The following is a 13,945-nucleotide window of genomic DNA, read 5'->3' on the forward strand; positions in this document are numbered from 1 at the left end:
TCACTAAATATGTTATTTGTAATGCTATTATTAATAATCATATTTTTGTTTCTGAGTTTGTAGGTGTTTCACCAGTGGCAACAGGGTGGCCTGCTTCAGAAGATACTCACAGGTGCTGGCCATAGTCTGGGGGCCCTCAGGGACCAGCTCGAAGAAGGGGATGAGCCATGGAAAGTGGTGGAAGCCTTGCATACTGGACTGCTCATCCTGAGTGACAGCTTGGCATCCAAGGGGCCTGAAGACAGTCTTCACTCTTCACAGATGTAAGGCACATTTCTCTCTTTTGTTACTAACAAGGATAGACAATGCTGAATTTTCAAGAATGCCTGAGGTTACTATCAGAAACAAATTTTTTGAAACTGCAGCTAAACTAATTCCTAGTTAATGTCAGGAGCTGCTCTGGAAATACATGCCCTTAAGTCTTGAGCAAGAGATACCAAGCAATTATTGTGTCCCACCATAACTTGGGCTTTACCTCTATTAGGATGATGAGTTGTGGCTCCAGGAGTAGGTGTCACCCAGTGGGATTCAGTTACACTCACCTGTTCCTTTGTAATTCTACCCCTTTGCCCTTTTAGGGATAGAATATTTGTTTTCTCTTTTAAGTTGGTTTATGTGTTTTCCTTTTACTCTCAGATTGGATATTACTTGAGACTATAAATCACCTTTCATTGTATTTTCTAGTCTACTGTTTTTATGTACACAAATGCATGAATAATTTTTATAAGTCAGTATCTATTTTTAAAGAACATTTATGATCTCAAATTTAAGTCCACATTCTAAGAAGGGACTTTCTGGCACTGACTAACAGAAGATGCCTCGATTGCATGTTCCATGGAACCTCCCCTTGTGTGTCCCCTATATAGAGAATAAAGAATTCCAGAGGCTCTCTCTCTTTTTCCATGGACCCCTATGGTCAGAGAGGTCTCCCAGATTTTGAGAAGCTACTTCTGTGTGTTTGCATGCTTTCTTCACTGTTTTCTTAAGTTATTGGAATAGTCAGATTTGGAAACCCAGCATAGGTCGCCAACTAGCATAGATGGTGATAAGTTAACAAAAGGGAAATCCCAGACTTTCATATTAGACCACAATTAGGGCAGAACGTTTTGAAAAATTCTGAACACCAGTTCAGATGTGGAAGGCAATCTAAAGGGGGAATGACATTTGAGAAGATACCAGATTCCTGGATTTTAGGTTTTATGTCTTTGGTATTTTAAAATGAACAGTACCTCTAAAATACATGTCAGAAGTACTGTTACACAAGAAACTGCCTGTTTTCGTATTATAAAGTTGCAAATATTTGAAATGTTTACATTAAGACTAGAAATATTTTAGAAGTGGGAAAAAGTAGAACTGTTTTTTTTTTAATTTTTAGGGAAATCAAATTAATTCATCAAAATGATCAGTTCTGTAAGATTGGGTCACTTTTCTCAGTAAGTGTCACAATTTGAAGTAAAATGAATTTTATTATATGCTTACAATTAAAATCTTTGTTGGAAGAAAACAATTAGATTTCTCAATATAATCTCAAAAAGGTTTATTTCATATCATGGGCCACATGAGCTCTGGCTCTCTAATTCCATGAACATGGAATTATGATGTCAGAATTGTATAAGGATATATTGTTTTTTGTAATTACACCATGAATAGCAACTCCCAATATTTCCTAGTCTCTCACATTTTCTGGAAGGAGTTAGGAAATAGGATCTTGCTATGAAGGTCTTGTTTTCTATCTTTTACTAAGAGTTGCCCTGGGGCAGAGGTATTGGAGCTTCAGGCAGCAATGAAATTTCTATAAGGGCTATAAAAGCAACAGAAAGTGGCTCCGCAGTAGAGCTCTTGCCTAGCATGTGCAAGGCCCTGGGTTCAGTCCTCAGCACCACATAAAAATAAATAAAAAAATAAAGGTATTGAGTCCAACTACAACTAAAAAATAAATAAGTATATACTACAACTAAAAAATAAATAAGTATATATATAATTATATATGTATATATACATACATAGATATATAGAAATATATATATATATATATATATATATATATATATATATATATAGAGAGAGAGAGAGAGAGAGAGAGAGAGAGAGAGAGAAACCGAAAGGTGAATATCAGTAAGAGCAGGTACACCTTGAAACAATGAGCTGAACAAAGGACAGTTACACAACGTGCTGTCATCAATTAACTTCAGATGCAGAATATTTCTATGTAAGACTTTGCATTGGTTTATTGAAAACTTCCCTGTTGAGTGGTTTGGGAAGCCTAACAAGTCTGTTAGCACTACTCAGTCATAGACACAGCACATTAAGTCACCCTAAAATTACCCTATAAACCTCAACTGCCCCTGGCACATTAGCCTAGGTTCCTGCCTGTTCTCTGACTTAGGAAATGAAGCCCCTGGGAACCTGTACTTGGCTCTTCACTCATACAAAGATTAAGGAAGCTTAAGATTACCCCAAGTACCAGTTGAGGACAACTGAGCTCTCCCGGCCCCCACACATAATTTCTATACACACTCAGGGTCAGGAAGATGAGGACCCTAGCACAGGCTTTGCCATCCACCTGCTATGTGCACTTGTTAGCACAAAATTGACCAGGATGAACGCAAACTTCACAAATCAGCTCAGATCTTTTATTCAAGAATGAAGTTTCACACAGGAACAGGGGATACAGGGACAAAATGACACCATGGGACCCACTTTCCTAGTGGAAAACAAGCCCCAAAGAAAGAAAGGGACTGGGCTTACCTAGGTCATCCTGAGAGGTGATTTAATTATTGCCCGAGTGTGTCTAATGGAGGGTCTGGGTTAGCAGTCAGTGGGTCAGATGAAAGGTCTAGGGACAGTGATCAATATTCACCTCTGGGGTCTCATTGTACTGTCACTGAGAAAGGACTCATTTTGGGAAGGTTTAATACATTGGTTCTTCCTAGAGACTGTCAGTTTAGGCTTGGATGGGTAATTTCCTACCCAGGGCTGGTCTTGTCACTGGGAAAGGATGTACTGGGAAAGGATCAATGCTGTCAATATATGGCTTTCCTTTTCAGTCCCTTTTCCCAGGCCTCACTATTGTGGTGTTTGTCATTTTCCGTATCTAATAGCACTGAATAAGCAATTGTCCTCTGAATCGCTTATGTAAGCAATTGGCCTCTATGTCTCTAATGTAAGCAAATGGCCTCTATGTCTCTATTTAGGTGCCACTTTTGCCTTGGGTAATACAAAACTGCAGCCCCATTGTCTGTCTAGGTGACAAAAAAGTCCACTGCCTGTGCATCTATGGCCCTTCTGTTGTCCTCCTTGGGCTTTGGCCTCCCCATCTGGTAATGGCATCACTAGATGATCTCTCAGTCTCTTCCTAGGTATCAACCCTCTGGTCTTTTGGAGTCTTTGTACAGGACTGCCCAGGAGCCCTGTGACTTCACCTATCAAGAAGGAATAATCTGCACACATCTCTAGGCTGATATGAGGCTTGACAGAGATGCCTGTGTGGAGGATGTCCGCCCCACCCCACCCTTGAGCAGATACTCTTAAACCTTGGCCCTTCTCACCTCTGCCACTGACAGAGGTGATCTCCTAAACTCTCTCCTCCTTCTTTGCATTCTCTCTCTCTCTCTCTTTTTTTTTTTTTTCAGATTCACTGGTTTTTGATCCCTGGATGTCAAGTGTCTCCTCAAAGGCACTATCAAGACTTTGTAATCTCTTTTATTAATTTTACTAATTTTGGAGTAGATTTTTTTCTTTTGTTTTTGTATGGAGTCATGGTCCTATTCCAGTAGGAGTTTGTGTGGTTGATGTTCCTATCACTTTCCCTCTCGGCTGCACACTTTAACCCCATATTCATGGCTGGACACTGTCCTCCCTGTTTAGTCACCTGAGCATTGTTGGTGCTTCCTTTCCCACCTTAGTATTTTTGGTGGTTGATTTTGTTGCACCTGTTGATGTCTCTGTTGCCTCTTTTTCAAGGTTTTGTCCTTGTGTCTCCAGTTTGAACATTCTGATGAAATCAGTCAGCCACTTGCCTCCAGGCTTCTGCAAATGTTTGTAAAATTCCCGTTCATGTGTGGCAGGAAACTATCACAAGTCTTGGTCCAGGAAATCTCTCTCCTTCTTTCCATCCTGTCTCCAAACCCAATTGTTCATTTCTCTTCCTCAATCACAAATTTCAACCAAAAGAAATGAGAACATCATCAGGCTCTCCGTTTCCTTCTGAGCACCTGGTGTCATTAGCAACCCTCTTACCTTCTGAGGTTTTGTCTGCTCCTGTCCAGTCACATCGGTCAGGTGACTGGGCAGTGAGAGCTCTTCATCTGTGTTCCTGGTAAGCCGAGGACTCAGAGGGAGGCTCCAGTAAGGCCTGACTCTGCAACATACACGTGGCTATCAAGTGTCTGCTCACGGAGGTGGCCATGTGATGTCCTTGCTGGCCAGAGCTCGAACAAATTCGACAGCCCAGATCTAAGTTTCAGGTCACACAGTTTATCTTTTTTTTCCCCCCTGGAGAGAGTAAAATAAAGTACAGTTGCCTCTTGCCCACAAATCCAGTTCTTTCCATAATCCCCAGGCTTCCTCCTCAGTGTAATCCAAAGTGTCAGAGAGTGAGTACTCTAGCCCTACCTCATCCTGTGGAGGCTCAGTCCAAGAAGCTGCCTCTGGCTTCAGGCTAGGGACAGGCATATATCCATGGTGATGGATGTGGGGATGGTTTTCCTCCTGCTGATCTCTTGTAGGAGAATTGTCATCAGAACCCTCCTCCATCTCTCTATACCCTCTTCAGTGCTCAGATCCATCAGCTTACCAATTACAGGACAGCAGCAACTAGTTATCAAACTTGCCTTTAACCCAGGCCTACTGAGATTCTGTGAAGACCAAGGGTTGAAAAGTCCAAATGCAGGCTAGAAGCTGAAAGCTGTGGCATGGCCAGAGCTCCACCATTGGAACATTTTGCTTGGCGTTTTTAGAAACCACATCTTTCTACGCTTCTCTCCTTTGAGCTTGCCTTTGTCATGGCTGAGGATGCCCTGTGCTTGCAAGAAGACTCAGCCTGGATTTGCCTGCTCTGGGCAGTGGCCTCCCCACAGCATGACCCCCCACTTGGCTCTTCAGTCTTCCACATTCACTTCCATTTCTATTTCCTCTCATTCTCAGACTCACTTTCTTTCCAGCTTCTCTTCTGAGTTAATTCCTGCATTTATTTGAGGAATATATTACCTTGTTTAACAGACTGGAGTCTAGAGATGGAGAATCATTTGTCTCTTCTGCCAGCCCTAGTGAGATGCTCTGGTAGGAAGGCAGATGCATCTCTAATGGAGTAGTGCTTGAAACATTTCCCCTGGTGACTTTTCTGCTTGGCTTTGAAGGTGAACATCTCAATAGTATAGTCTTTGCAGCTGGCCTCAGGTTCATTACTCCACCTCCGTCTTCAACATGTCTGCCATCTAAAACTCCAGGTACTGCAGGTGTCAGGCAGCCTGACTGTCCCCCTTTGACTTCAGAGACTCTTACAGGTGTTGTTAATTTGCCCTAGTTGGGACCACTTTGATGGATCCTGTATATCATCACCATACAGCTTTTCAATATTTTGAAACTTTTCTCAAATTGTTCCTACATCTCATCCATACACTTTGAGGCAAAAAGTGATAAATTCCACCTGGAATTTTATGCCAATCCTCACTTCTTTTCCATACTGTTAGGAGTATACTTTCCTGTTCTGGGATAAAAGAGAATGTCTAGTCCATATTCAGTACCTAAAAGAATCTACAAATCAGCTGATACAAATAATGCAATTTGTCATGAACCTGGTTAGATGGTGAAATGAGACTTTCAGTCCATGAACACAGTTTTCAAAGCAGTGAGATGTTTTCATTTGCATGGGAGTTTCATTTCCCTAGCTGGTGCCTTAAAACACTTTCATTTCATTTCACTCATTTCTTTTTGCTCTTAGATCACAGAGTCTGCAGAAATTGCAGAGTGTGCTGCAAAGCCTGCCCCAGTGGCCAGACCTAAAGAGATTGCTGCAGCTGGGTGGTGCTCTCAGGAATGCAATAGCCCAGGATTTGCATTTCATCCAAGGTAAAACAACTCTAGTGTTATTTGTCACCGAAACTCACTAAGAGCAAACATGATATTTATTGGAAAACGAACTTGCAACTGCCTGACAATGTTGTAAAGTTTGGAGCTAAGTTATGCTGCTGTTGTATGTATATTTATGCTTTGTTACGAAGCCTTCTGGGGTATTTCACATACAGCATGCCATGACTGAATACACAAAACTGTCAAAGTGACAGGTGTATCCTACTGTCCAATATATGCCTACAGTGTGGGCTGGGATAGGCAGTTTCCTAGGACTGAAGTCTGACTTTTACATTCACATCAGCAGAAACAGTTCTCAGGCTGGAGAGGGACCAGGGTGCATTGTGAGTAAGTGAATCATTATGTTTTATATCCCTCCCCTCTGCTTCTCAGTATCTGATAGAGATCTTATTTCTTGGAACTTTTAAGTCCTTGGAACTTCTGATGACTATGGTGGATGCTTTTCTTTCTGCACTCTTCTGAGGAAGTCAGGTTTTCACTTTTGCCTGAGTGGGCTGTCTTTTCGTCATCTGATGGAGGAGGGAGAAGAAATGAGGAGGGGATATTGCTTTAAAGAAGCAAAACTCTCCTCTAACAAGGAACCCATATTCATGTGTCTTCAAAAAGGATAAGACAGAGTTATAATGTCTTTCCCCATTTTCCTTTCCAAGGAAGATAATGAAATACCTCAGGTCAAGTTTACTGAAATGTGTGTTTTTAGAATTCAATTTATTGATTCACACTGTACATAGAAATCAAGCTTGAAGATGCCTAACTTGGGTGAGGAATAAATCGAATTGTTGATCTTGCAGCAATCCTCATTCACCTGGAGACTTCAGCGAACAATTCTATGCAGGGCAGACCTGATCGATGGAAACTAGAAAAGGATGTGTTCTTTGAAGGGTTAAAGCAGGTAAATCACAGCCAAGGATTATACATAAACCATTTTCATAAAACATTGAAGAAGCTCATGCAATATTAAGCTTTGCCTATTATGGATTGTGCTAGCAAAATAAAGAGAATAGACACATTTTGAAGAACTTTAGGTTGCATTTTAACATTTTGATTGTTTGTTTCTATTTGTAGTTCTTGAGCTCATGGTGAGCATGACTATACTCTCTAAATGTTACCCTTTTCCATCCTCATTAATCTTTTAGATGTTGATGAAGAATGCTACTGCTCCCTGCCTAAATGAACGCTTGTCTGAGAAGGAGGTCCCTCTGCCCCCTGGGATCTGGAGGGACTCCTGGGGACTGTTGTGCAACCATACCTCCTTCAACGAGACCAGTGTTTTCAACAGGCTACTTGGTACAGTAAAGGATGTTGTAAGTAATCCATTATCTGATCTCTTTCATGGGCACCAACTGGGCTCATATCTAAGGTTAATTTTTTAAATTAATTGAAATTAATTTCAGTTAATTTAACTGAAGATGCTAATATTGAATTAATTGTTCATACACCTAAAGGAAACTGGCCACCTGAATTGTGTTCCTCAATTCCATCCCTTCTGTCTGACAGCTTGGGAGTGTGTGTGCCCTCGAGTCTACCAAAACCAACTTGACCTTCCCCAAGACAATCTCAAACTTTCAAACCAGGCACTTCTGCTTCTCTGGTTTCCTGGCCATTTATCCTGTTCCATTTCTAGCTGCATATGGGGAGAAAAGTGGAGGGATAACTCTGGTGATCAGTCAACTTATAGCAGAGCTTTGGCTTTCAGGGTCACAGACTTTGAAAATCATGTGTTTGTCATGTCACAGCCCAGAACACTTCTGTGAGCGCTCACCTTTGCAGAGCACTCAACTTGGGACTATTCGGCAATTTTTTGGGAAAGATTATTATGTCAAGTCTAGCTTCTATTTTTCTTCCTGAGTACTAAACATTATAGTAATATGTTTTTTCTTCATTTTTTTCCTTCCAGAATTACCTATTTCTTTTTTCACTTCTTCCTTACATGCCATGAGATAAAACCAGTGATAATGTCACAGGAAAATGAACATGGAATGGTCATGTGTACATAGTTCAGCCATCAATGCTTTCTCAGTGTCTGCTTGGCAAGGTGGCATGTGGAAGAGAGTACAAACATGAACACAGTCTCTTGGCTGAGCAGGGCAGATGGCATGAGTGCACAGGGGCTCAGCATCTGTAAATCTCCGCTAAGATGTTGATGAGACTTACTAAAATGAGACATAAGATTTGGAAGCAATGAGAAGTCAGAGAGAATGCTAGGCAGATGGAAAAGTGTGTTTGAAGTCATGCAAGCACATGAAAAGACTCTACCTATTTGCACATTATTTTTTTTTTCCCTGCTAGCAGGTATAATTTTTTTTTTCTGGCAGAAAGCCCATTTCAAATTTCCCTGTGTCTATATAGCCTAACTCATAGTCTCACATGGAGCTGGGATCCAGCGGGATCTGCTGCAGTGATGAGTGTTTTTCTAGGTCACATATATGTGAGGTAGCCTTTCTAAGGATGCTTAGATGTGTCAGTAGCAAACCATTCCATAACTTAGTGGCTGAAAACAAAACAAAACATCTGTTATCTTTTGTGACTCTGCAGGTTGATTGGGCTTATCTAGGGGTTTCTTCTGATGATCTTACTGGGTACTTCTCCTGTAGTTATAGTCAGAGGGCCATGGGGGGTGGACTCTGGATGCTCAGCTGGGATGTGGAGGACTGGAACCTCTCATGCTCCACCGAAGTCACAGGCTTCTCTTCTCTGGGGAGCCTCCTCACATAGTTTCTCAGGAGGGTAGATAGACTTCTCACAAGGTATCCAGGCATCCAAAAAATAGGCCAGAAGAAAGGCTTTTAAAGCATGTGAGGGCAGCTTAGAAAAGGTAGGACTGGAATTAGCATAAGTCACCTGTGCTTCACTTTGTGGATTAATATGAGTCAGAGCCAGGCCTAGATGAATTGTGGGAGGAGATTACTGAGAGTTCAATTTTCAGAAGGCTTGGTTTATTGGGGACCTGTGGGGATACAAGCTACCACAGCTGACTATGCTACTTAGGTCCCTGCTTATTGGGTTCCTAATAAAGTGGGTTATAAGTTACCTGACTCTATTGCTGTATAAGGTTTTATTTTGGGGTCTATAATTTTGGACATGAGTAAAGATTCGAGTCTAGCACTATGACTTGGTAGTCATGGTCCTATAGTTCATAGTCTTTGATGCCCAATTCAAGTGGAACCCTGGTTACACAGGCTAGGTAGGTTACATTTCAAATACCCACATTTGAATGATTTTATTTATTACAAGTGATGTTTTATTCTCTTATTAAGGACCATATTTTGCAAGAGGTCATTACTGGGCACACAGACATGCCAGTTTCGGTACCGGAAGAGTATTTGGGCTGGCAGGAACTGGAGACACAGCTGTCAGAAGTGAGCCTTTCGTGTTCTCAGCTCTTCCAGTTGAAGGGTGCTGTTGCCTCACCTGGGACCCATGTCTCCTCTGGTGGCTGTGAGCACCAGCTTGTCTCCACCCTGTGAGTATGCATTGGATGGAAAACTTCCCAATACTTTGTCATCAAAATGAGGTCAAATGCTTCTCATTCAAATGATAGATCAATATTTAGATTCTATTGCTAATGAATGAATAGAAAGATGTTTATTTTGAATCTAACTTTTGGTATATAGTTTTTAGAAAGCATCTAAAAACTATAACATATTAAACAGTTCCCTTAAATTTAACTATTGGTTGAATCTTTCATAAGAAATTCAGGAACTAATTGAGTCTAAGGAATGCATATGTTTGAGGTTCTTGTTGGAACTATACTCAGAATTATCACATTAACTACTAATGGGAGTCTTGCCTTGGGAGTCCTGATTCTCCAGAAAATTTGCCTTGTTTTTATTTTATGACTCTGAAAATTATATGTGTGATCAATTTCTACTTTCCTCAGATGCTAGGAAATTCACACTCAAATACATCAAGTAGGGAATGTATTCTTGGCCTCAAAGTTCATTTTATTTTATGTTCTTTATTTTCCCTCTTTCTTTTCTCTTGATTTACTCTTTCTTGTATTTTATGTGGTCCCATAAATGGTTTTCCCTCACTTTGTAAATCAGGGTGGAGGAACTCATAAACAAACAAATAAATATTAAGTGAACCATTTCGAAGAATCTAATTTCTTTCATATGAGGACTGCCAGACATTTGCCTATGTCTGTGTTTAGATGGATTTATAATGACCTGCCATCTGGAGCATCATTATCATCTCTGGCTTCTTTTTGACTGCAGGATGTTTCATATGCTTGAAAAAGTACAACCGTCCCTGGAACAGATACCCTATGGGAAGGCCTTCCTAGGGCTTCTCAGGAAGACTTGTAAAGTGGCACGATGTGTGAACATGCAAGGAAGTTTCCAGGACAGTCTTCTGGGTAAGGCTAGAGACAAGAATGTGGGGTATTTTCTTCAGTTAGTGAGGTAAGATGATATCACAAAAGTCCATCCTACTTCATGAAGGGCAGATTAAAATGGAAGGTTCTCCAAGGACAATTCACTCTTACGATTACTGTAGTCAGGCTTTTCCCTTCCATTATGACAAGACCCCACCCTCTCTGGGTCCTTGCAGCACTTTTTCTTATGACTCATTTTCCTCTTGGGATTGTTCTGGTTTAGATAAATGCACATGCAGACTAATCATGACCCTCCTCATGAGAGTCCTGATGGACTTCCTATGTGGCCTATTCATTTGATTTAGCACTAAGTCTATCCCTCATAATGAAGAAAATGTCTCATGCTGATCATGCTCAGTGTGATCCTGAAATCTCCGTCCTTTTCCCTGAAGCTGCTCTAATAGTGAGGACAAGGTTTTGAGCAATAGGAAAAAGAAATTTTATTGCTTTGCTATGGGCCTCCTGTCTAAGAGGCTGTGATTCTCATTGTCAAGGGGAATTGTGGGCTTTTAAAGAGGGGTTACAAAGGCTAACTTCCAGGTGAGCCCTCACAGGAGTCATAATTCCTATCCAAGCAGTAGCTTTGAGAGAGAGCTGTTTAGATCCACTGGTGACAGTCATGAAGTCTGAATTCTTTTATTTCTGAGGTCTCTGAGCCAAAGAACAGATAACTTGGTCTCGGATGGAAAGAAGGTTAATCTTGCTTCTGCCATGGTTTGGGAATGGGAAACCGAAAAGAAGAAGGGGTAAAAAATACAAATTAACAAAATCAGCTTCCAGTGGTGGACTAGCAAGGTTTATCTTCAGAGCATGAAGTGGACCTGTTATAAGTGCAGAGAAAACAACAACAACAACAAACCCCAAACAACAACAATTCAAAAAACTGAAGTTTTCTCTATACTCAGCTCTTCCGATTTCTGTGCCCAAATGTGTGGGTTTTTTCCATACGAAGCAGTTTTCCAATTCTCTTTGGAGACCAGTTGGTGACCTATAATTCAATTCAGTTCCAACACTGCCTACCTGGAGATAGTATCAGATGTCACAGGTGAAGTTCTCAGTCTCACATAGGCTGTCCTTACTTTAGATGCCAACTCCAAGTGTGGGCCTCCCTTTTGACTTCTGACGATAGGCTACAAATCAGGGTTCCTGTGACCCCTTCCTCAAGTTCTACAATTTGCTAGAACAGCTCCCAGAACTCAGGGAAACAGTTTTCAGACAAGACTACTGCTTATTGTAAAGGACATAACTGAGGAACCATAAGAGGGAAGAGATACATAGGACAAGGTATGGAGGAGGCAGGTCAGGGGTGCAGAACCTCCATGCCTTCTGTGGGTGCACCACCCTCCCAGCACCTCCAGGAGTGCACAACCTGCAAGCTCTTTGAGCCCCTTCCCTTTGGGGTTTTCATGGAGGTTTTGTTATGCAATCAAGATTAATCATAGGCCATTAGCAATTAATAAAACCTCCAGCTTTTCTCCTCACCTTAGTGATTAGGGGGAAAGTAAAGGAGAGGGTACAGGGTGGGGTGAAACTTGGAACCCTTTAATTACATGGTTGGTTCTTCTGACAATCAGCTTCTATCCTGAGGCTGTCTAGGAACCATCCCCCCCAAGCAATGTTTTTTAAATAGAATTTTTAAAATTGGTGAATTATAGTTACACTCAGGTGTGGAATTCATTGTGATATGGTTTGGTTAACTTCATTCTGCTGTTTCTTTCCTTTCCCATCCCCACTTTTTTCCCTTCATTCACCTTCCTCTACTCCACTGTTCCTCCTTCTATTTTAATGAGAGCCCCTCCTTTTTAAAATTTCTTTTTTCTCTCTATCTTCCATATATAAGAGAAAACATTTGATTTTCTGCTTTCTGAGTCTAGCTTATTTCACTTAGCATGATCTCCAGTTCCATGCATTTGCCAGCAAATGTCATAATTTCATTCTTTTTTCATGGCTGAGTAAAACTCCCATTTTTTTGTGTGTACACACACACACACACACACAAACACACAAACACACACACACACACACACATATATATATATAAAATTTTCTTTATTCTATTGTCTATTGAAGGACAGTGAGGCTGGTTTCATAAGTTGGATATGGTGAATTATGTGGCTACAGATATTGGTATGCATGTATCAGTATAGAATGCTGATTTTAATTCTTCTGATAAATACCAAAAGAGTGGGATAGCTGGGTTATAGGGTGGGCCCATTCCTCATCTTTTGAGGAATCTCAATACTGCTTTCCATAGTGGTTGTGCTAATTTTCAGTCCCACAAGCAATGTATAAGTGTATATTTCCCCCCACATCCTCATCAGTATTTATTATTATTTGTGTTTTTGATTATTATCATTCTAATTGGAGTGAGATGAAATCTCAGTGTAATTTTGATTTTCATTTCCCTGATTGCTAGGGATGTTGAACATTTTTTCTTATGTTTGTTGGCCATTTGCACTTCTTTTCAAAAGTATCTGTTTAGTTCAATTGCCCATTTATTGATTGAATTGTTTTTTAATGTTAATTTATATATATATATATAATTTTTAATGTTAATTTTTAAACATTTTTAAATGTTAATTTATATATATGTATATATTTCTGGTTATTACTCTCCCATTGGAAGAGTAATTGACAAAGATTTTCTCTCGTTCTGTAGGTCCTCTCTTTATACTCTTAATTGTTTCCTTTTGCTGTGCAGAAGCTTTTTAATTTTAGTTTTTGAAACTCTAGCCAGAGCAATCAGGCAAGAGAAGGAAATTAAAACGATACAAATAGGAAAAGAAGATGTCAAATTATCTCTGCTGATGACACAATTCTATACTTAGAAGACCCAAAATACTCCAGTAAAAGACTTCTAGAGCCAATAAACAAATTCAGCAAAGTAACAGGATGTAAGATCAACATACAAAAATCAATAGCTTTTCTATACTCCATTAATGAATCTGCTGATAAAAATGTCAGGAAAACAATTCCATTATAATAGCCTAAAAAAATCTGTAGGAATAAATCTAATAAAGGGGGGTGAAAGTTCTCTACAATAAAAACATAGAACACTGAAGAAAGAAACTGAAGACCTCAGAAGAGGCAAAGACCTTCAATATTCATGGATAGGCAGAATTAATATTGTTAAGATGGTCATATGCACTATATGGATTCAGTGCAATCCCCAATGAATCCCCATTGAAATGCCAATGGCATTCTTCACAGAGCTAGAAAAAATAATCCTAAAATTCATATGGAGGAATAAAAGACCCAGAATAGCCAAATAAATGCTGAGCAGTTAGAGTTATGTTGGTGGCATCCCAATACCTTGTCTCAAATTATACTTCAGGACTATAAAACAAAATCAAAATCAAAATGGTATTGGCATAAAAACAGACATGAACACCAATGAAATAGAACAGAAGACAGAGAAAAATGCACATAAATATAGTGTCTGACCCTTGACAAATATATCAAAAAAAAAAAAAAAAAAAA

General features: G+C 40.1%; 1 protein-coding gene across 1 annotated transcript in view; it reads left to right on the forward strand.

The window, feature by feature from the left end:
* The window catches only part of Abca13 (ATP binding cassette subfamily A member 13), a 423,614-nt gene that overhangs the window by 53,187 nt on the left and 356,482 nt on the right, over positions 1-13,945 (forward strand). The window contains exons 10-15 of the mRNA XM_048786593.1: positions 64-263; positions 5,942-6,069; positions 6,882-6,982; positions 7,227-7,394; positions 9,348-9,553; positions 10,308-10,447. Of these exons, the coding sequence (XP_048642550.1) occupies positions 64-263; positions 5,942-6,069; positions 6,882-6,982; positions 7,227-7,394; positions 9,348-9,553; positions 10,308-10,447 (943 nt within the window). The remainder of the gene's footprint in view (positions 1-63; positions 264-5,941; positions 6,070-6,881; positions 6,983-7,226; positions 7,395-9,347; positions 9,554-10,307; positions 10,448-13,945) is intronic.

The sequence above is a fragment of the Marmota marmota genome, unplaced genomic scaffold, assembly GCF_001458135.2.
Source record: "Marmota marmota marmota unplaced genomic scaffold, marMar, whole genome shotgun sequence".
NCBI classification, from domain to species: domain Eukaryota; kingdom Metazoa; phylum Chordata; class Mammalia; order Rodentia; family Sciuridae; genus Marmota; species Marmota marmota.